The sequence below is a fragment of the Hemitrygon akajei genome, chromosome 5 (assembly GCF_048418815.1).
Source record: "Hemitrygon akajei chromosome 5, sHemAka1.3, whole genome shotgun sequence".
Classification (NCBI taxonomy): domain Eukaryota; kingdom Metazoa; phylum Chordata; class Chondrichthyes; order Myliobatiformes; family Dasyatidae; genus Hemitrygon; species Hemitrygon akajei.
Window position 1 is genome coordinate 116,513,774 of NC_133128.1, and position 24,794 is coordinate 116,538,567.

Here is a 24,794-nt window from a genome sequence, read left to right on the forward strand (position 1 = left end):
GGTAGAGGCAGATACATTAGGGGCTTTTAAGAAACTCTTAGATAAGCACATGGATGATAGAAAAGTGGTGGGCTATGTTGGAGTGAAGGATGAAAATGATCAGAGTAGGTTAAAAGACTGGCATGACATTGTTGGCTGAAGGGCCCTCACTGTGCTGTATTGCTATACGTTCTACATATCTTTCTAAAACATTGTTGACTATTTTAACACTATTGTGCATCTTAAAAACACCCCACACAACTTGTCCTAAGGTTATTTTTTGAGTACTTCACCTCAAAATTCAATCTTAACACTAGTTGTGCGTGATGTTTTTAAGTTACTGACAGCAGTTTGTGAATGGTCTAGTCAAAGAGACGTCTGGAATGATGCGATCTCAGAAACATCTGCTTCACACACGGTCAATTATGCTTAAAAACAGTCGGCACCTTTCATCAGTCTCTGTAATGTTGATTGGATCAATATGGGGCGTGGCATGATCAAGGCAGAGTGAAGCAAATGCTTCCATCTGGAATAAACAGATGGAACGTGGACTTACTGGTACCTGATAAATGCTACAAGGTCAAAACCCAGGCCAGCTGTCCTCATGGAACCAAAGATTTCCTGGACATAGAACTGACTACACAAACAGCAGAAGTCATTCCTGGGTTTAAACCATAAAATGTAGGAGCCAAATTAGGCCATCAGCCCATCGTCTGCTCCACCATTCTGTCATGGCTGACTTACTATTCCTCTAACCCCATTCTCCTGCCTTCTCTCCAAAGCCTTTGACACCCTTACCAATCAAGAACCTATCAACCTCTGCATTAAATATATTTTAAATGACTTGGTCTCCACAGCTGTCTGTGGCAATGAATTTCACAGATTCACCACTCTCTGGCTAAAGAAATCCCTCCTCATTTCTGTTCTAAAGAAACATCTCTATATTCTGAGGTTGTGCTCTTTGGTTCTCCTTAGACTCTCCCTCTATATGAAACATCCTCTCCACATCCACTTTATCCAATCCTTTCAATTTTTGCTAGGTCACCTCATCTTCCAGCCAAAATGTAACACCTCTCAGTACACAACCCTGTCTTGAACAATTTCAAATAATCACTCTTTCCAGTTGATCTTAGAACTGGCCAGTTCTAGAGTCAGAGTCATAAAACACTACAGCAACGAAACAGGCCCTTTGGCCCATCTGGTCCATGCCAAACTACTATTCTGCCTAGTCTCGGGACGATAACCCTCTATACCCCTCCCGTCAATCTTCTTATCAAAACATTGTTTGAAAGCTGAAATTTCACCCGAGTGATGAGAAATTCATTCTCATCTCTGTTCAAAGGGACATCCTTGTACTCTGAGACTGTGCCCTGTGGTGTTAAGGCTCCCACTATAGGAAACATCTTCTCTATGTCTTAGTCTTTCTAAGGTGAAGTGACATAGACAGCAGCTACAATAAATTTATCTGAGAGATACCTGTTCATTTTCGGGGTTCTCCTGAGATTTTCACCTCTTTGTGTGCATCAGTGGACCACCAACACAGTCCATCCCATTACAGGCAAACCCTGCCCTATAAGCAGTGCTTCCACAAGAAATTACCATTCATCATCAAATACCCCCATCATCCATGATATGCTCTCTTCTGGTTGCTGCCATCAGAAGGAGGTATAGGAGCTTTGGTCCCATGCCCTGAGGTTCAGGAACGGTAATTACCAGACAACCATCAGGCTCCTGAACCAGTGTGGATAACTTCACTCACCTCAACACTGAACAGATTCCACAATCTATGACTCATTTCCTCAGCATTACTTATTTATTTGTTCATTTATTTATTTATTGTATTTGCACAGCTTGTCTTCATTTGCACATTTGTTTGTCTGTTTTTGTGTGTAGTTTTTCATTGATTCTATTGTTCCAATGCTAATGCCTACAAGGAAATGTATCTGAGGAAATATATACGGTGATATATACAAGGAAACGTATATGATGACAAATACATACTTTGATAGTAATTTTACTCTGAGCTTTGAACGTGGATATTGCAAGTGCAAGGTCTGAAGCCTAATTTGCTAAATTGTATACTGTTATCAGAAGAAAAACCAAGAAAATTGCGGACTGCTGTAAGTGCACAATTAATGACTTCAAGAAAATTGTCGGCCACTTCGCCTATCCACTGATGTTGATTTCTGAGGTGGCATGGCAGTGTAGTGGCTAGTATAACACTTTACAGCACCGGCGACCCGGGTTCAATTCCAGCTGCTGTCTGTGAGCAGTTCGTACATTCTTCCCATGATGACCTGAGTTTCCTCGGGGTGCTCCAGTCCCCTTCCACATTCCAAAGACATGTTGGTTAGTGGGTTAATTGGTCACGTGGGTGTAATTAGGCATGTTATTGTGTTGTATCCCTAAATAAAATAAAATGTTGTTTCCTAATGTGGAATCTTACTGCTGATCACATTAAGAATCAGAATCTGAATCAAGGTTATTATTCCATACAGTATGTTGTGAAATTTTATTTTTACTTTATTTAGAGATACAGTGCAGAGTAGGCCCTTCTGGCCCAGTGAGCTGCACAGCCCAGCGTTCCCTGACAACTCCAATTAAACCCTAACCTAATCACAGGACAATTTACAATGACCTGCCTAGTACGTCTTTGGACTGTGAGAGAAAGCGGGAGGAGCCAGAGAAAACCCGTGCTTTCCATGGGGAGGGGCATACAGAGACTCCTTACCAAGGTTGCTGGGTTTGAATTCTGAACTGCGACACTCCCAGCTGTGATAGTATTGTGCTAGCCACTATGCCACATGGCAGTTGTCTTCTAGCAGCAGTACAGTACAATACATTTTTAAAAACTTACTATGTTTCAAAAATTAAATAAATCATGCAAAAGAGAAATAAAATGGGTCTTTCAGAAATCTGGTGGCAGATGGGAAGAAACTGCTCCTAAAATGTTCAGTATGTGTATTCAGAACCTTGACCTCCTCCCTGATGGTACAAACAAGAAGAGGGCATGTCCTGGATGATAAGAGATCCTTAATGATGGATGCCGCCTTCTTGAGGCATCACGTTTTGAAGATGTCCTTGATGATGAGGAGGAGAGTGCCCATGATGATGCTGGCTGTGTTTACAAACCTTGGCAGCCTTTTCCAATCCTGTGCAATGCCCCCTTTATACCAGATGATGATGCCTGTAGAAATTTGCAAGAGTCTTTGGTGACATACCAAAACTCCTCAAACTCCCAATTAGTAGAGGCTTGTTTGCCTTCTTTGTGATTGGAACAATACAGGTCCTCTGAGATGTTGATGCACAAGAACGTGAAGCAGCTCACCCTTTACACTACCAATCCTTTATTCAGGACCCCCAATTTCCCCCTCCTGAAGTCCACAAACAATTTCTTGGTCTTACTGACTTTAAGTGCAAGGTCATTGTTGCAACACATCTCATCCAGCTGACCAATCTCACTCTTGTATGCCTCCTCATCACCTCCCAACAAATGTGGTGTCTTCAGTGAATTTATAGATGGCCTTTGTAGTGTGTCTTTGAGGGTGTACAGAGAATAGAGCAGTGGGCTAAGCATACATTATTGAGGTGCGTTAGTGCTGTATGTCAGCAAGGAGGAGATGTTATTTCCAATTGCACTAACTGTGGTCTTTCAGTAAGGATATGAGAATCCAGTTCTGAGGGAGGTACACAGGGCCAGGTTTTGAAGCTTGTTGATTAGTACAGAGAAGATGATAGTGCAGAATGCTGAGCGGTAATCACTAAATAGCAGCCTGACGTACAATACTGTGCAAAAGTCTTTGGCACCCTAGATTTCTCCTATGGTTCAGATGGCATGCTCTTCACAGAGCCCTGATCTCAACATCATCAAGGCTGTCTGGGACAAAGTGGAGAGACAGAAGCAAGACAGCCAAAGTCTTCAGAAGAATTGTAGCAAGTTCTCCTACCAGCTGATTTTTAAAAATATAAAACTGCACTACGGTATACCTAAGAGGATCGATGCAATTTTAAAGCAAAGGTTGGGCACACCAAATATTGATGTGATTTAGTTGTTTTACTGTTTACTGCTCTTTTGTAGTACATTTTTTGATATTTAGAAACTCTTCATTTCATCATTTTTGAAAGCATCTTTGCTTTATGGAGTTTTTTTTTTACATGTGCTTAAGACTTTTGCACAGTACTGCAGGCGTTGCTGTTGTCTAGGTGATCCAAGGCTGAGTGGAGAACCAGTGAGATTGTATCCGCTGTAGTGGTGATAGGCAAATTGCAGTGTGTCCAGGTCCTTGCTCAGGCAGGAGTTAATACTGGCTATGACCACCCACTCAAAGCACTTCATCACAGTAGATGTGAGTGCTATAGGGTGACAGTCATTGAGGCAAATCACCCTGCTCTTCTTGGGCACTCGTATGATTGATGCACTTTAGAAGCAGGTTGAAACCTCTGACTGCAGCAGTGAGAGGCTGAAGTACACTCCACTCAGTTGGTCAGCACAGGAATTCGGTATCCTGATACTGGATAGGTATCCGGTACACTACCTGATGCCTTGTGATGGCTCACCCTCTTGAAACATGTTGTGACGTCTGCCTCCAAGACAGAACTGCTATGAGGATTCACACAGGTTTAGTTATTCTCCCTTTTAAAGTGAGCATATAGAGTACTGAGCTCACCACTGCCAATATTACTACCAGGCATGCAAACACTGCCACAAATGGTTGTGCAGCCCAAGAACAAACAACATGATGCCCATTTACAACTGTTTTTAGTTTTTGAACCTTCCTTTCATTTTGAAGCCAAGAACCACTTTAGAAGGAAATTTTTTCAATAAGTTTAACACTACACGGTCAATTCTTAAAGGTTCACAGTTGTCCAAAGGTTTTATTTAGATTTCCCACTGAAGTTCTCATTCCTGAAACTTACATAGAACATAGAATAGCCAGCTCAGGAACAGGCCCTTCAGCCCACAGTGTTGTGCCTAATCAGTTAAATTAGTAATCAAATACATAACTAATCTCTTCTGCCTACATAATTTCTATATCCTTCCATTTTTTTCATATTCATGTACGTATCTAAATGTCTCTTAAAAGTCTCTAATGTTTCTGTCTCTACAGCCACCCCAGAAGTGCATTCCAGTCACCCACCATTCTCAACAAAAAACTTGTCCCTTGTATCTTGTTTGAAATTAACCCCCCCCCCCCATCTTGAATACAAACTCTAGGCTAAAAGCCCAGTCTATACCTGAATGAGTACTGTTCAGTCAGAAGAGATGAGGTGGCAGCAGTTCACCCTGGAATCCTGGACAGTATTTACCCCTAATCAACTCTGCGAGAACTTGTAATCTGGTCAATATCACATTGCTTATGGGAATTTCTTGCACACAAACTAAGTCACATATCAAAGTCAAAGCCATGATACCTGTCACACACACACCACGTACATACACTCAGTGTCCACTTTATTAAGTACAGGAGGTAATTAATAAAATGGCCACGAATGTATTTCGTCTGTATGCTCATGGTCATCCACCGCTGTAGCCCATCCACTTCAAGGTTTGAGCTACTGTGCATTCAGAAATGCTCTTCTGCACACCACCGTTGTAATGTGTGGATACTTGAGTTACTGTCACCTTCCTGTCAGCTTGAGCCATTCTCCTCTGACCTCTGTCGTTAACAAGGCGTTTCCCCTCTGAGAACTGCAGCTCACTGGATGTTTTTTTTGTTTTTTGCACCATTCTCTGTAAACTCTAGAGACTGTCTAGAGTCGGCCCTCCACTAGTCGGGGTTGGTCATGGATATTGCGTTGTAGCTGTCTACGTGACGTGCAAGCCAGGGCTGTACAATGTGGAGAGCAAAAGCCATTGCTCATGCAGCAGGCTCCCCCTCTCCACGCAGCGATTAATCCAAAGGAACAGCAGAGACTGACACAGTTTGGCACCAGTGGCGTCACAGGAGTTGCAACTCAATGTAGGACTGTCTTAGCAAAATCAGCTGCAGATTTTTCTGCGGGGGTTTACTCCTGAAGCCTTCCTCATGAGTGGGTACAACTGTTTGATTTTGATTAGCGTCTACCTTCTCCTAGATGAGCTGCCAACCATGGCTGTTGAGCCTTCTCTGCCCGAAGCAACTGGCTTTAAGGTGACTTTTACCCCTTGTCAATAGAAATGGTTCCACCAGGCTTAGTAGCTAAGCCACACATGATGGCCAGGAGATGGACTTGGATGTCAGAGGCTATTTGAGACACACATCATTGGGAGCATTTAATAGGTGGTGGGAACTGATCCTCTCTGCCACTCCCAGCTATGACAACCTTAAGGAACCATAGACTGTTGAGTGTGAAAATACCAGGGGATCAGCAGTTTGTGAGATACTCAAACCACCTCTTATGGCATCAACAATCATTCCACGGTCAGCATCACTTAGATCACAATTCTTCCCATTCCCAACCTACCACGCACAAAGCCAGGTTGACTATCCCTAATCAGTCCCTGTCTATTCAAACACACATATATCTGATCCCTTAGAATGCCTTCCAATAACTTACCCACTACAGTCGGCCCTCCTTATCCGCGGGTTCCGCACACGCGGATTCAACCAACTGCAGATTAGGAAAACCCGGAAGTTCTCTCTCCAGCACTCGTTGTTTGAGCATGTATAGACTATTTTTTCTTGTGATTACTCCCTAAACAATACAGTATAACAACTATTTACATAGCATTTACATTGTATTAGATATTATAAGTAATCTAGAGATGATTTAAAAGTACAGGCAGTCCCCGGGTTATGAACGAGTTCCGTTCCTGAGTCTGTCTTTAAGTCGGATTTGAAGTCAGAACAGGTACATCCGGCATTATTTAGCGTCAGATAGTCAAACATTTGTCTTAGTATATAGTATATATTTCACCTTTCTATCCATATAAAACAGTTAAGAAACATACGTATTCCAATAATTAAACCACTGCGTTGCTTAGTAATAATTGTAGCTTTCATCGGGGCAGGGCCTTTCACATGCTCCATTAAAATTGTTCCGATCGTTGACTGACTGTAGCCTAACGCATTTCCAATGACCGATGGCATTTCACCTCTTTCCGATCGCTTTATTACTTCCACTTTATTTTCAATTGTGATCGTGATTATTTTCGTGAACAGAAACACTGCGGATTCAGAGCTGCACCGCTGGGTCCTAATGTCCACCGCACTGAGACAGGTTAAATAAAGTTCAGGGTACTGCTGGGTCCTAAAGACCACCACACTGTGACAGGTTAAATAAGGGACTTGAACATCTGCGTTTTTTTGGTATCCGCAGGGGGGTTCCTGGAACCAATCTCCCGCGGATAAGGAGGGCTGACTGTACTGATGTTAGTCTCACAGGCATATAATTTCCTGGCTAATTCTTAGAGCCTTTTTAAAATCATTAATATACATGACAAACAACAACTCTGAGTGAAGAAGTTCCCCCTCATGTTCCCCTTCGGCATTTCACCTTTCACCATTAACCCATGACCTCTAGTTCTAGTCTTGTCCAACTGAAGTGTAAAAAATTAACAATACGTGACAAACAACAACAGACCCAGTGTCACTGCAGATTAACTGGACTCTGAACATATGCACTCATTCCTCAATCATATTTCATTTTTCTTGTGCGCAAGCAGTACAGCATGGTCCCTTTCACCACACTGTTCTGAATTCTGAACAGAGAAATGTAATTTTTATACAGCATTGACACGCTTTTATGGATATTGGCCATTTGGTAAACTGTGTATGTTCGAATTCCTTACTTACAAGATCAATTGCTATTCACAATATAGGTGCTAAAATTCAACAGAAACTACAAATGGATGATACTTTAAAATTAGTAAAGCAATTGTCCCTTAGTTGGTGCATGTTCCCTGAATCCTTCCGATACATTCTTATCTTGTCTCCAGTAAGTGAAATAGCTTTGGCACCCCTGCTGTGCAAAGAGAAACTGCTCTTCAAAGACCTTTCTTGCCAGGGCTGTCTGCAGTCAATCTGTATTCCATCCTTGCCTGGGCCTGTGAACTCACTTTCAAGAGCTCTAAACTCATGTGCTCAATATTTATTTATTTACTATTCGTATTTTGTTCCTTCTTTTTTCTTTTTATATTTGTACAACTTGTTGTCTTTTGCACATTGTTGTTTGTCCATCTGTGTGCAAACGTTCATTGATTCCATTATGATTCTTTATTTATTGTGATAACCACAAGAAAATAACTCTCAGGGTAGTATATGGTGATATAAATGTACTTTGATAATATAATTTGAACTTTGATTATGTTAACTCATACCTTGCCGCAACTCCCATACCAGCACCAATCCCTAAATCACACCACTAGTCAGTCACAGGCCTCCAGTCAGTTTCTGCTCATATTTTTAACACATATCAAGTCAAGTCAACTTTTATTGTCATTTCGACCATAACTGCTGGTACAGTACATAGTAAAAATGAGACAACGTTTTTCAGGACCACGGTTTACATGACACAGTACAAAAAACTAGACTGAACTACATAATAAAAAAAAACAGAGAAAGCTACACTAGACTACAGACCTACCCAGGACTGCATAAAGTGCACAAAATCAGTGCAGGCATTACAATAAATAATAAACAGGACAGTAGGGCAAGGTGTCAGTCCAGGCTTCAGGTATTGAGGAGTCTGACAGCTTGGGGGAAGAAACTGTTATATAGTCTGATCGTGAGAGCCCGAATGCTCCGGTGCCTTTTCCCAGACGACAGGAGGGAGAAGAGTTTGTACGAGAGGTGCGTGGGGTCCTTCATAATGCTGTTAGCTTTGCGGATGCAGCGTGTAGTGTAAATGTCCGTAATGGCGGGAAGAGAGACCTCGATGATCTTCTCAGCTGACCTCACTATCTGCTACAGGGTCTTGCGATCCGAGATGGTACAATTTCTGAACCAGGCAGTGATGCAGTTGCTCAGGACGCTCTCAATACAACCCTTGTAGAATGTGATGAGGATGGGGGGTGGAAGATGGACTTTCCTCAGCCTTCGCAAAAAGTAGAGACGCTGCTGGGCTTTCTTTGCTATGGAGCTGGTGTTGAGGGACCAGGTGAGATTCTTCGTCAGGTGAACACCAAGAAATTTGGCGATCTTTACGATCTCTACCGAGGAGCCGTCGATGTTCAGCGAGGAGTGGTCGCTCTGTGCCTATTCCTGAAGTCAACAACCACCTCTTTTGTTTTGTTCACATTCAGAGACAGGTTGTTGGCTCTGCACCAGTCCGTTAGCCGCTGCACCTCCTCTCTGTAAGCTGACTCGTCGTTCTTGCTGATGAGACCCACCATGGTCATGTCATTGGCGAACTTGATGATGTGGTTCGAGCTGTGTGTTGCAGCACAGTCGTGGGTCAGCAGAGTGAACAGCAGTGGACTGAGCACACAACCCTGGGGAGCCCCCGTGCTCAGTGTGATGGTGTTGGAGATGCTGCTCCTGATCCGGACTGACTGAGGTCTCCCAGTCAGGAAGTCTAGGATCCAGTTGCAGAGGGAGGTGTTCAGGCCCAGTAGGCTCAGCTTTCCAGTCAGTTTCTGAGGGATGATTGTGTTGAATGCTGAACTGAAGTCGATGAACAGCATTCGAACGTATGTGTCTTTTTTGTCCAGATGGGTTAGAGCCAGGTGGAGGGTGGTGGCAATGGCATCATCTGTTGAATGATTGGGACGGTAGGGGGTCCAGTGAGGGGGGCAGCAGGGTCTTGATATGCCTCATGACGAGCCTCTCGAAACACTTCATGATGATGGATGTAAGTGCAACGGGACGGTAGTCATTTAGGCAGGACACTGAAGGCTTCTTCGGCACAGGGACGATGGTGGCAGCCTTGAAGCACGTTGGAATGGTGGCGCTGCTCAGGGAGATGTTGAAGATGTCAGTGAGAACATCTGCTAGCTGGTCTGCACATCCTCTGAGCACTCTACCAGGGATGTTGTCTCTACAGGGATGTTCTTACACATATGGTAGGAAATTTGGAACAGGACTGTGCTGCACATTCGAAAACTGAAGATTTTTTTTGGTTCAGACTTAGTCAAAGCAATGGGCACAATATTTATGTTTAGCTAGAAATATATCAGCATAAATTTTGGTTCAGTCTTTCTTGAAGCACTTACCTGTGAGCCACAATGATTGTGGTCCTGTTAGCACACACTTTGGCAAGCGATGCTTGAATATTCCTTTCAGTTTGTGTGTCAAGTGCAGATGTAGCCTATACAAACACAAGAAAAGGGCATGGTAATGTTAATGAAAAAGAACATCAAAATATCAAGTTTCAAGACTGCTTCACGCCATTTCCAATATACAAGTGTAAAGGTGAACAAAATAATTTTTACCCTGGATCTGATGAAGCATATCCAAAGCACCATAAGATAAAGAACACAATAATAAAAAACAATAAATATAAATACATAAAATAGCTTATATACATTGATTGTATGTCTATAAAGTGATATTAGGCACAAGATGTCTATACATAAGGTGACTGTGACAGAAAATGATAAAGTAATGGTGGTGTGGTGTGTGGAGGAGTGGGTTAATGGTTAATATTAATTGGAAAGTTATATCAAAATGACAAAGAAGCTAAAGTGACGAAGAAGACTCAGAAGTTTATGATATTTTACACCATGACTATACTGGCAGGGAAAAAAAACATTATAATACACACAAAACGCTGGAGGAACTCAGCAGGTCAGGCAGCATCTATGGAAAGGAATAAACAGTCGAAGTTTCAGGCTGTGACCATTCATCAGGCTTCATCAGGAATGGGAAATTGATCCTTCAATCGGGAATTGAACCCCAATCACTTGTACTGTTACGCATTACGCTAACTGCTACACTACTGTGCCGTCCTAATGTATTTAGTGCTATACTTAAACAATGATTCCAAGTTGTTAATCTTCTGATCCTCTGGTATTTTGCCCATTGCCAGAGAGAATTAGAAAACAAAAGTCAGAGCTTCTGCCTGTGTTTCTCTGAAGATCTGGAAAACATTTTATCTGGGCTGGCAAAGATCTCAGAATCCTGAATAATTACTTTTCCTTTATCTTTATCATTGTTAATATCAGACATTCTTCTTTAATTACAGCTTGAAGATAGAGATTCATATTACTGACCCCCCCAAAAAAGATATAACTTCATCAATCTGTTTCAGAGCTTACTGTACCTCTCCTTTGTAAAACAAAGTTCAAAGTAAATTTATTATCAAAGTACATATATGTCACCATTTACTAACTTGAAATTCATTTTCTTGCAGGCATTCAATGAAAAGCAACTAATGTGCAGAAGTCTGAATGTGCAAACAAACAAATAAATAAATAGATTAAAAAAAATAAGAAGATGAGTTGTTGAGTCCTTGAAAATGAATCTGTGGAGTGTAGAATCAGTTCAGAGTTGAAACGACTGAAGTTACCCACACTGCTTCAGAAGCCTGATGGCTATAAGGGTATAACTGTTCACGATCTTGGTGGTTTGGGACCTAAGGCTTCCTGTACTTCCTTCCCAATGGTAGCAGTGAGAAGAGAGCTTGTTCTGGATGGTGAGGGTGTTTGATGATGGATGCTACTTTCTTGTGGCAGCGATCCATGTAGATGTGCTTTGCCTATGATGTCTGTGAACATTACTTTTTGAGTCTAGATTCATTTACAGTTATGGCTGTGACAGCTTTTAATTTGACTCTGTCAGCTCTAGTACTGAGAAGATGGGTAGTAAGAGTCTTTTCCCCAGGGTAGAGAAGTCCAAAACTGGGGTTCATAAGGTGAAGGGAAAGTTTTATAGGACATAAGGGGTAACTTCTTCAAGCAGAGGAAGGTGAGAGCATGGAACGAGCTGCCAGGGGACAATGCTATCATTTAAGAAACACTGGGATAGGTACATGGAGAGGCATGCATATGCAGAAAATTGGGAATAGATGGGTGGGCACCGTGGTCAGCATGGATTCCTTGGGCTGAAGGGCCTGCAACGTGCTGTATTGCTCTATGAATTTTATCGGTCTGAGCATTCCAGACAATGTCTGTGCCTGTCACCTCTCAGGCACTGAACGATTTGTACTTTTCCTTCTTACCTACCTCATCCAGAAGAATGATTTGAGGTGCCTTCAGGATTGTTCGGGCAATTGCCACTCGCTGCTTCTCTCCTCCACTGAGCTTTAGGCCTCTCTCACCCACTTGTGTATCATAACCTGAGTATGAGAACAGATGCAGCGGTGATAATAACACTTCACAGCACCACTGTCTTCAAGCAGTTTGTACATTCGCCACCTGATCATGTGGTTTCTTCCAGGTGCTCCAGTTTCCTCCCAAAGACATACGGGTTAGCGATAGTAAGTCATGGGCAATCTACATTGATGTCAGAAGCATACTGACCTGTGGGCTGTCCCCAACACGTCTTCAGACTGTGTTGGTCAATGACACAAATGAAACATTTCACTGTATGTTTCACTGTACATGTGACAAATAAAGTTAGTCTTTAAAAAGGGAGAAGGGAATCAGGCAATAATAGGGCACAAACACTAATATCATTAAAGGGAAAATTATTAGAAAATCTTCTTGAGAAATAAATTAGCATTTATAAAGGCACAGATAAGGAATTGTTAAAAGGACACATCTGAATAAATGGACTTTTCAAGATGCTCTTTTGTGTGAAGTGCAAAGGCATACACTTAGATGTCCAGTCTGTCAGACCACTTAATGGTAACCTGAGATAGCATGTGAAGAAATGAAGTGCTCATAGGCACATTGATGTGATATGCACAACTATATGTTGTGATGTACATGTGACAAATTAAGCTATTCTTTTTAATCTTTATCTTTTAAGACATGGTGAGTCATAACTTCTATCCCAAACATACAAATGGCTACAGAAAACCTATGCAATCTGTACACTAACCTATATAAAAGTTTGCATTTATATAGTGCCTATATAAGGTACTGGGAATCCAAGGTCACTTTATAGCTCAAGTTCAATTTTAATTGTCGTTCAACCACATACATGAAACATCCAGGACAAAAGTGAAAAATACAGTACGCACAGCCACACACTGCACATATAGTTCCAATAGCACAATAAACTAATATTAGCACAAGTGCCTGAGTGTCATGACATGAAGATCGATAGTGTATGGGATGTTGTCCTGGAGCTATGTTTCTGCAAGAACAACTACACAGGAGCATAAATGAGCAAAGCAATTAACACTGAAACAAAGGCATCAAGTGGTAAATGAAGCAGATTTTGTGGGATAGAGAAATGTGGAGATATTTCTGCTCATCTTGGCTTACAAACATAAAATTCATGGTCATTTATGCCGACACTAAACAGTTCTAATCTAATTTACCCAAACATCAGATTCAGGTCCAGAATTATTTATCACATGTACATTGAAATAGTGAAATGTGTTATTTGCGCTAGCAACTAACACAACCAAAGTGGTCAACCTGCAAGTCGTAGAGTACTACAGTACAGAAACAAGCCCTTCGGCCCATCTAGTCTCTGCTAAACTATCATTCAGCCTGGTCCCATAGACCTGCACCTGACCATAAATCTCCATATCCCTCCCATTCGTGTTCTTATGCAAGCTTCTCTTAAATGTTGAAAACAACCCCGCAGCCACCACTTCTGCTGGCAGCTCGTTCCACACTCTCACCACCCCGAGTGAAGAGGTACCCCCTTATGTTTCACCTTTCACCCTTAAACCATGACCTCTAGTTCTAGTCGCGCCCAACTTCAGTGGAAAAAAGTCTGCTTGCATTTACTCCACTTAATTTTATATAGCTCTATCAAATATCCTGTCAATCTCCTATGCTCTAGGGCATAAAGTCCTAACTTATTCAACCATTCCTGATAACTCGGGTCCTCAAGTCCCGGTAACATCCTTGTAAACTTCCTCTGCACTCTTTCAATCTTTTTGGTAAGTATCGCCACATATTCCGGCTCCAACATAGCATGCCCACAGTGTTCAGCAGAACAACAACAATAACAATGACAAAACAAGAAAGCAACAGCAAAACAAATGCCTTTCTACCTAACACACATACGCACGTGTGCGCGCGATCTCCACCCACCAGGCTCACCGACTTGCATTGGTATTGGCTTGTTATTGTCACGTACCAAAAACAGTGAAAATCTTATCTTGTATGCAGTTCATACAGATCAAATCATTACTCAATGCATTGAACTAGAAGAAGGTGAAACAGTAACAATGCAGAATAAAGTGTAAAAGCTACCGAGAGAGTGCACGTTATTGCTAATGTGTAAAATCATGACAAGGTAGATTATTTTGCTCTCCTTTTGCACTATTTATTTTTTAAGCTAAAAGATCTAAAAATCTTTTTTTATATTAAACATATTTTTAATTTTTCTTATTGTAACACATAATAATCTTTTTGTATGTACTGGGATGCACTGTGGCTGCAAGACAGCAGATTTCATGACACATTTGTCATTGATAAAGCTTATTCTAATTCTGAAGAACGTTTGCTAGCATACAGAGATAGTAATAACATGCCTGCAAGTAAGCATGCAGTAATCTGATGATTTTGTGGACATAGGATGCCAGTTCTAAATGTTTTAAACCTTTAATCATAGGCTTTAAAAGACCATCTCCTGATTAAACACATCAAAAAATACAGATCAATACCTTCAAGAAATGTGATAATTCGTTCATGAATATCGGCTGCTCGGGAGGCCTCTTCCACCTCCTCATCGCTGGCAGTCACTCTGCCATACCGGATGTTGTTCCTAATGTTATCGTTGAAGAGTACAGTGTCTTGAGGCACTACCCCGATGTGCGAACGCAAAGAATGCTGCTTCACCTGCCAAACAAATATGGAGATTTTCAGAAGAAACCTTAGAACCTGAGTCAGCTTTACACTAACCAAGTCAGGACTGCATGCAACACCAAGGGGCACTGAAAACAATTTCCTTTAGGGTCTTTCACCATCTCATGATGACTTGCAGTGATCAGTTCAAAGTAAATTTATTATCAAAGTATGTATGTTCTTTTTCATTTTGTTGCAGGTATTCACAGTTGAACAAAGACGTACAATAGAATCACTGAGAAACTACAGACAAGGACTGACAAACAACCAATGTGCAAAAGACCAACTATGCAAGTACAAAAAAAATGAATAAAAATAATTAATTAATTAATATATAATACTGAGACCATGAGTTCTTGAAAATGAGACCATCGGTTGCGTTCAAAGATCTGTTCAGTGTTAATGGTGGTTTATTTCCCGCTGTTCTCTGTATGCAGTTTGTATGTTCTCCTGTGATTTTGTGGGTTTCAGAATCAGAATCAAATTTATTATCACTATCATGAAATTTATTGTTTAATATATATATAATTAGTGAAAAAAGAGAGCAAAATAATGTTTGTGGTTTCACGCACCAGTCAGAAACCTGATGGTTGGGGGTGGGGGTGGTGGAGAAGCTGTTCCTACTGTTCCTAAAACATTCCTCCCACATTTCCTCCCACATTTCAAAGATGTACAGGTTAGGGTTTGTAAATCGTGGGCATGCTATGTTGGCACAGAAAGCACTGTGACACCTGCAGGCTGCCCCCCACACATCCTCCTGATCACTGATGGAAATGACGCATTTCACAATATGTTTCAATGTACAGTAATGTGCAAAAGTCTTGAACATTTTAGAGAGAGAGAGAGAGAAACTTTTGTATAATACTGCAGTAATTTTATGTATTGCTCTGTACTGCTGACAGAAAAGAAAAACAAATTTCATGATATATGTGAGTGATGATAAACCTACCCTGATATAGGTCTCCACTGTGGACTGAAAGTAAGAAGGGGGTGGGGAGATGTAAATCATGGTTGGGAAACGAGGAAGGGGGGAGGGAGAGGAAAGCACCAGACATTCGGTAATTATCATAAACCAATTGTTTAGAATCAAATGACCTTGCCTAATGTCTCAGGGCTGGGTGTCTCTACCCCTGATTCTCCTTCTCTGCCACCTTACCCACATCCCTCCTATGTTGACAGTGTTTTTTTTCCTATAGATGCTGCCTGGCCTGCTGCGTTCCACCAGCATTCTGTGTGTGTTGCTTGAATTTCCAGCAGCTGCAGATTTCCTCGTATTTGCTTTATAATCCACATCCCTCCTGCTGCGTCTCACCCTCGCAGTCCCAACATCCTTTGCTCCTGCCAGATTTACAAACTCTCTCTCCACTCCACATTGACAAAACTGGTACTGTGCAAAGGTCTTGGGCACGCTAGCTATATATATGTACATAAGTCTTTTGTACATTTCTGTACATGTGACAAATAAAGATAATCTTTAAGTGCTTTCCAGCCAATGGATGGTTTATGTAGTTACTACTTTAGGAAGCTGGCAGCCTATTTTCCTACAGCATATTCCCACATCTGGCTTTTTACCAATAGGACTTGACCTTTCACCAAAGCTTATAATACGATATAGATGAAAGGGCCTATATCTCTGACTAGTTGAGTAGGTATAGCAGCTACAGGTGAAAATAGCATGTGACAGTACTACTGAGACCAAGGTCTCAGGTTTGATTGCTGGGTCTACTGCCATCTGTCATAAACAGGGAACATATTCAGAAATCGGAGGTGTAAATGGGTTTGTTGGGCTCTGGTGTAGGATTTCCTTAAGGTTAACTTGCAGCTTAAATCATTGTAAGGAAGGCAAATGCAATGTTAACACTAGAATATAAAAAGACGTAATGCTGCAATAAGGCATTGATCAGACCCCATTAGGAGCACCGTGAGCCGTTTTGGGCTCTATATCCACGAAACAGGAGATTTACGATAATGATCCCACGATGGAAAGGGGCATTTGAGGAGCATTTGATGGCTCTGGGCATGTATTCACTGGAGTTTAGAAGAACAAGGGGTTATCTCATTGAAACCTACCAAATATTGAAAGCCTTGATGGATGTGGATAGGATGTTTCCTATAGTGGGGGAGTCTAGGACCGGAGGGCACAGCCTCAGAATAGAAGGATGTCCCTTTAGAACAGAGTTGAGTAGAAATTCCTTTAGCTAGAGGGTGGTGAATCTGTGGAATTCTCTACTTCTGGGGTGACATCAAGAAGGCAACTTGTGCGTGCAGCTTCGATGGAAACCGTCAAATACTCCCCCCTTCAGTCTGCTACAGCTGAGAACCACAACTAAATCAAAGGTCTATACAGTCAGTAATATCGTTTTAAAATGAATGGACTCTGGTCACCAGCTCGGTTCTCCTTTAAGACAGCGGAAGAGAGGATGTCGCTCTGGTTTAAAAGCTTGTCTAAGGAAGTGTGGCTTTCAACTTCCATTACTGACCATCTTGCTGGCAAACATAGTCTCTGGTAAATAAAATTGAAGATCTCAGAGGTAGATTGCTGTACCAGACAGACATTAAAAGCTGTTGCATTTTGTGTTTCACGGAATCTTGGTTGCCCCCGCCATCCTGGACGCAGCAATACAACTTGATGGGTTCACGATACACCACCAATGTAGGACCGCTGAGTCTTTCAAAGGCAGAGGAGGTGGATCAAACCCTTGTAGTGTACAAAATCTCGCAATCAAGTGTCATTTATTTTATCTGCTGCGGGAGATCTCAGTGATGACCTTGGTAGCAGTGAACATCCCACCTCAGGCTAGTGTCAAACAAACTGTAGACCAACTGAGCGACGTAATAAACAGGCATGAAACAGAACATTCTGATGCCTTCTTTATCATTTTGGAGCATTTTAACCAGGCCAGCTTTTCCAGCTTTGGAGGATTTTAGAAGTCTCCAAATAATTATTACCAACATATTACTTGTGGTACCAGAGGATGCCATGCTCACACTGCAGCACCAGTAGCGAGGACCAAGAGAGTATGGACAAGGGAGGTGCAGGAGTGCTTATAGGACCACTTTGAATCAGTGGACTGGACTGTATTCAGGGATTCATCTTCAAGTCTGAATGAGTACACCACAGCTGTCACTGACTTCATTGAAACCTGTGTGGATGAGTGTGTGCCTACCAGATCATACTGTACATACCTAAATCAAAAACCGTGCATGAACTAGGAGGTTCGTAGCCTGCTGAGGGCTAGATCTGTGGTATTCAAGTCTGGCGACCAAGGTCTGTACAAAAAAAACGGGTACGGCTTGCAAAGGGCTATCTCAAGAGCGAAGGCACAATTTCAAATGAGATTGGAGATGGAATTGGATGTACGTCAACTCTGGCAGGCTTTGCAGGCCATTACTTCCTACAAGGTGAAACCTAACATCATGAATGGCTGTGATGCTTCCCTCCCAGAATGAACTCAACACCTTCTATGCACACTTTGAAAGGGAGAATAAAACTACAACTGTGAGGATCCCCGTGATCTCCGTCTTGGAGGTCAACATCAGGTAGCCTATCAAGGTGGTGAACCCTCACAAGGCGATAGGCCCCGAAGGAGTACCTGGCATCACTCTGAAAACCTGTGCCATCCAATTGGCAGAGTTGTTCAAAGATATTTTCAATCTCTCATTGCTACAGCTGAAAGTTCCCACCTGCTTCAAAAGAACAACAATTATACCAGTGCCCAAGAAGGGTAGCGTGAGCTGTCTTAACGACTATCGAAACTCACACCTATGGTGATGAAGTGCTTTGAGAGGTTGGTTATGGCTAGAATTAACTCCTATCTCAGCAAGGACCTGGACCCCTGCAATTTGCCTATCGCCACAATAGGCCTACGGCAGATGCAATTGCATTGGCTCTTTATGCAGCACTGGATCACCTGGACAATACAAATACCTTTGTCAGGAATACAGCTCAGTGTTTCATACAATCATTTTTACAATTCTGATCGAAAAGCTCCAGAACTTGGACCTCTGTACCTCCCTCTGTAAATGGACCTTCAACTTCCTAAGCAGAAGACCTGATCTGTGCTGATTGGAAATGACATCTCCATCTCACTGACAATCAACACTGGCACATCTCAGTGATCTGTACTTGGCCCACTGCTCTACTCTCTCTCCACCCATGACTGTGTGGCTAGGCATAGCTCAAATGCCATCTATAAATTTGATGATACAACTATTGTTAGCAGAATTCCAGATGGAGACAAGAGGGTGTACAGGAGTGAGATAGATCAGCTGGTTGGGTGGTGTTGCACAACGACCTTATACTCAACGTCAGTAAGACTGACTGTGGTCTTTAGAAAGGGTGATACAAGGGAACACACACCAGTCCTCATCAAGGAATCAGAATTGGAAAGAGCGAGCAATTTCAAGTTCCTGGGTGTCAATATCTCTGAGGATCTATCGTGGACCCAACATATAAATGCAACTACAAAGAAGGTACAATATTGACTATATTTAATTAGGAGTTTGAGGAGATTTGGTATTTCACCAATGACACTCGCAAATTTCTACAGAAATTTGCTGCTTCACCATCTGGTATGGGGGAGGGTGCTGCACAGGATTGAAATAAGCTGCAGAGGTTTGTAAATTTAGTCAACTCCATCATGGGCACCTGCCTTCGTAGTATCCGGGACATCTTCAAGGAGCGATGCCTCAAAAAAGCAGCAACATCATTAAGGACCAAAATCACGCAGGTCATGTCTTGTTCTCATTGCTACCATCAGGAAGGTGGTACAGAAGCCTGAAGACACACACTAAACAACTCAGGAACATCTTCTTCCCCTCTGCTATCTGATTTCTGAATGGACATTGAACCCATGAACACTATCTCACTACAGCGGAGATTCTGCATGTCATTAAAAACCTTGGCAAACTTCTACAGATGTGGTGGAAGGTGTATTGACTTCCTACATTATAGCCTGATCTGTGAACACCAATGCCTCTAAGCAGAAAATCTTACAAAAGGTAGTGAATTCGGCCCAACATCACGTCTACATGAAACGTTGCCAAAGAAAAGCAGTATCCATCATCAAAGATCCTCACCACCCAAGCCATGCTCTTTTCTCGCTGCTACCATCAGGTAGAAAGTATAGGTACCACAGGATTTGCACCAACAGGTTCAAGAACAGTTACTACCCCTAAACCATCAGGCTCTTGAACAAAAGGAGATAACTACACTCATTTAAGGACTCTTCAATATTGTTATCTCATGCTTTTTATTTATTGCTGTTTATTTATTATCTGCATTTGTACATTTTAAGGTTTACAGATCTTGATTACAGTCACTGTTCTATAGATTTACCAAGATTTATGCAGAAAAAAGAATCTCAGTGTTGTATGTGATGACATGTATGTGCTCTGATAATAAATTTTACCTTGAATTTTTTAATTTCTATTTTTGCACTATGTATTTAATTTAACTATTTAATATATACTTACTGTAATTCACATTTTTCTATTATTACGTATTATATTATACTGCTGGCGCAGAGACAACTAATTTCACGACGTATGCCAATGATATTACACCTGATTCTGAATTCACTTCCACAGACAGCTGTGGATGCCTAGTCACTGGGTATATTTAAAGCGGAGGTTGATAGGTTCTTGATTAGTAAGTGTCAAAGGTTACCGGAAGAAGGCAGGAGAATGGGGTTAAGAGGGATAATAAATCAGCCATGATGGAATGACAGAGTGCACTTTATGAGCCGAATGGCCTAATTCTGCTCCTCTATCTTATGGTCTTATTTCTCTCTCTCCCTGGGTATTGCTCTGGCTTCTAAATATAAGACCATAAGACACAGGAACAAAATTAGGCTATTTGGCCATCTTCTCCAGCATTTCATCACGGCTGATAAATATAGAACTGCCTTTCTTTTGTTCTCCCATTAAGTTAGAAAGTCAGGCGTGAGATCTTAGTCCTGAGGCCAGAGGGTGGGAATGGGGATGACAGTTGTCAATTGAAGAACATGCCAAATAAGAGTGCTAAACTGTTCACTTTCAATTTTAAAACAGGAGTATTAGAGATACCCTGTCACCCACAGCCTTGGGCTGAATGGGGTTTTGTGCCCATTTTTTGAGCCTCATTTTAGACGTACATATGGACTCTTACACTCTTCTTGAGAATGGCAAGGCCGGGCTAATCCCCATTTTAAGGGGGGTAAAGCATGTAACTCATTTTCCCCAATTCTAAAGTTCAAATTTCAAAATAAATTTATTATCAAAGTACATATATGTCACCATATACTATCCTGAAATTCATTTTATTGCAGGCATTTGCAGTGAAACAAGTATAATAGAATCAATAGCTTTTTATTGATGATATGAAAAACTACACACAAAAACTGACAAACAACAAATGTGCAAATACAAAAAAAAATTAATAATAATAATAATAAAGTAAATAAATAATACTGAGACCACGAGTTCTTGAAAGTGAGTCCATAGTTTGTGGTAACACAAAGACGAGGAAATTTGCAGATGCTGGAAATCCAAGCAACACACACAAAATGTAAATGTTGAAGGAACTCAGCAGGACAGGCAACATCTATGGAAAGGGTAAACAATCGACGTTTTGGGCCGAGACCCTTCATTCAATCCTGATGACGAGTCTCGGCCTGAAACGTCAACTGTTTACTCTTTTCCTAGATGCTGCCTGTCCTGCTGAGTGCCTCCAGCATTTTGTCTGTGTTCCACAGTTTGTGGAATCAGTTTAGTGTTGAGGTAAATGAAATTATTCACACTGGTTCAGGAGCTTGATGGTTGAAGGGTAATAACTGTTCCTGAAACTGGTGGTGTGGGACCTGAGGCTCCTGTACCTCCTGCCCAATAGTGAAGAGAACATGGCCTGGATGGTGGGGGTCCTTGATGATGGATCATGTTTTCTTGTTGTAGTGTGCTTTGCAGATGTGTTCAATGGTGGAGAGTGTTTTTCCTGTGATGGACTGGACCATATCCATTACTTTTTGTTGGTTTTTCCATTCTTGGGCATTGGTGTTTCCATACTAGGCCGTGATGCAACCAGGAAGGATATTTTCTACTGTGTATCTATAAATTCCACAGTTGTACCACCCTCTGGCTAAAGAAATTCCTCATTTCTGTTCTAAAGGGACATCCCTCTATTTTGAGGCTGTGCCCTCTGGTCCTGGACTCCCCCACTATAGGAAACAGCTTCTCTGCATCGACTCTATCTAGGTCTTTAAATATTCAATAGGTTTCAATGAGATCCCGCTCATTCTTCTAAACTCCAGTGAGTACAGACCCAGAGATGCTAACACTCCTCATAGGATAACCTTTTTAATCCCATGATATTTCTCATGAATCTCCTCTTGTCCCTCTCCAGTGTCAGCAGATCCTTCCTCGGATAAGGTGCCTAAAGCTGTTTACAATACTCTAAGCGCAGTCTGACCAATTCCTTATAAAGCCTCAGAATTACATCTTTGCTCTTGTAATCTATTAAAAAAAATAATTTTAAAATAATAATAAAAAGAAAGCTGGAATCATTTGCGAGAGCTTTGCAGCATATGGACGTCAGTGTCAGGTATACATCAAACACATACGCAAACGGCCACTTTGTGCTGTTCGCCAAGATTAACATCAAGGAGACAAGGTGTCAGGTCAGTTTTTTTTAAAATTGCATCTCAATCCGTCCAGATGCTGGCAGCTGCTCACAGTTCTGTGATCAACCCTGCGCAACAGGAAGCCTCAGGCACAGGCAGAAGGCTCTTGGTAATAAGTCCCATGTGAGGGAAGGACATGAAAGGAATGGTAATCTGGGGACGGACTCTGGTCCACTGGAGCGATCAAAGGAAGAGAGTCAGTGTGGGGAAAGTTTGCTGCAGGGAGCTTCAGTGACAGAGGATCCTCTTTGACTTTCTACCATCAGGCAGAAGACTCCGATACATATAAACAAGAACAAGCAGGATGGGAAAGTTTCTTCCCTCAGGCCATCAGGCTTCTGAATCCCTGTCACATCACATTCGAAGTGTCACTGGTTCATCTGTTCTGTACCTTATAATATTTAATGTATGCACTTTACTTATGTGCTATTCATATGTAGATTTCATCCTTTCTTTCCTTAGTTATTGTGTGTTGTGTACCTGGTTTGGAGAAACATCTTGTTTGACGATATACACGTATATAGTTAAATGACAATAAACTTGACTTGAGCTCTGTGAGAAACCTCCCTCACTTGCCTCCCCTTCTGTCCGTACACACCCACCCAACTTCCCTCTACCTCCTTCCCCCTTCCTTTCCAGTCCTGATGAAGGGTGTTGCCCTGAAACATCGAGTGTTTATTCTCCTCCATACATGCTACCTGACCTGCTGAGTTCCTCCAGCATTTTGTGTGTGTTGCTGCGGGGAGCTACCGGGAAGGTACAAATACAAAACAACATTAAAGTTACATCCATACACGAGGATTCTCCCATCTGCAGTAGATACACCACTAAGGAACTGCCCTGGTTAAGAGATGGTTCCAGAGATATAGAATGTATCACATCGAGATCAGACCCTTGTCATAAATCTTAACTGCAAGAATATTGAACAGTGGGAGTAGTTGGTGAAGGATTTTTGTCTTGAATCCATTCTCTTGTATAACTCAATGAAGGAATTAATGATCTGGAAGCTTCTCATGTGAGTGCACCTTCAAAGAACATAAACTGTAAATCTCTGACCAAGGTTGGAGGGATTTTGGTTCCAGAATGGAGCTAGCAGGGGGGGTCAAACAGTTTCCCTTTTGTTATGGAGATTAGTTCCTGTCCAACGGAGAGGATATGATAGTGCCACTTAAGAAGCCGTTAGACAGACACATGAAGAAGTAGGGAATGGAGGAATATGGATCACGTACATACATACAAGAGAGATTTAGTTTAATTCAGCATAGACATCATGGATCGAAGGACCTTTTCCTGTGCTGTGCTGTTCCATGTTCTTTGATGTGAAGCACAAGAAGAAAGACTCCGCACTCTTTCACTCTAATTGATATCACTCCTGCAGGTAGGTGACCAGAACAGCACACAATACTCCAATTAGGCCTCACGAGCAACACTGGTACAGATAGGATGGTTTGGATGTTCGTTTATGTGCTTGATTTCCAACAAGCTTAAACTTCTATGAAATACACTGCTTATGGTATATACAAGGAAGGTTTAGTTGGTTTTAATTTCAATCAGCCAGGCGCGTGGAGCCAAGAAACACAGATGTTTCACGTGAAGGCCACTTTGTAGTTAATGAGATGGAGTAAAGCTGAACAGACGTAATGTGATCAAATTTCAACCTCTCCTGGGATACAGGTTCACTGATTAAAGGTGATCGGGGTGACTAGAAGTCTAGAGTTGGGGTGGTATGATAGCACTGTGGTTAGTGCAACATTTTATAGCTCCAGCGCACTTAGTTCAATTACGCCTCTGTAAGGAACTTGTATGTTGTCCTGTGTGACCTTGTGTGGTTCCTCCAGATGCTAAGTTGTGGGCGTGCTATGTTGGTGCTGCCAACTTGTGGGCTACCCCCAGCACAGCCTCTGACTGTATTGGTTGTTCGTTAACACAAACGATGCTGTCACTGAATGTATAAACAGTGTATTTCATATAAAGTTTAAGCTTTTTAGATATCAACCACATTAAAAAAAAACCCAGAACATTTTCTATCTGCACAAGTGTTGCTGGTGAGGCCAAATTTGGAGTATTGTGTGCATTTCTGGTCACTTTTCTACAGGAAAGCTATTAATAAGTTTAAAAGAGTACAGAGAAAATTTACAATGAGTTGCCGGGACTTGAACACAGAGTTAAAAGGTGGAATAGTAAGGACTTTATTCCTTAGAATGCAGTGACAAATAAAGCTAATCTTTAAAAATCTTTACAGCTCAGATTCTTTCCTACATTCCAGTCAATGATGATAGATAGTTCAGCAGAGAAGGGAACTCAGGATCCATGGAGTCATGATGGGCTGA

At 41.7% G+C, this 24,794-nt stretch overlaps 1 protein-coding gene across 1 annotated transcript in view; it reads right to left on the minus strand.

Moving 5' to 3' along the window:
• LOC140728086 (ATP-binding cassette sub-family B member 6-like) overlaps window positions 1-24,794 on the minus strand; it is a 225,474-nt gene that overhangs the window by 40,773 nt on the left and 159,907 nt on the right. The window contains exons 16-18 of the mRNA XM_073046274.1: window positions 14,629-14,803; window positions 12,062-12,174; window positions 10,112-10,206 (exon numbers count right to left, since the gene is read on the minus strand). Of these exons, the coding sequence (XP_072902375.1) occupies window positions 10,112-10,206; window positions 12,062-12,174; window positions 14,629-14,803 (383 nt within the window). The remainder of the gene's footprint in view (window positions 1-10,111; window positions 10,207-12,061; window positions 12,175-14,628; window positions 14,804-24,794) is intronic.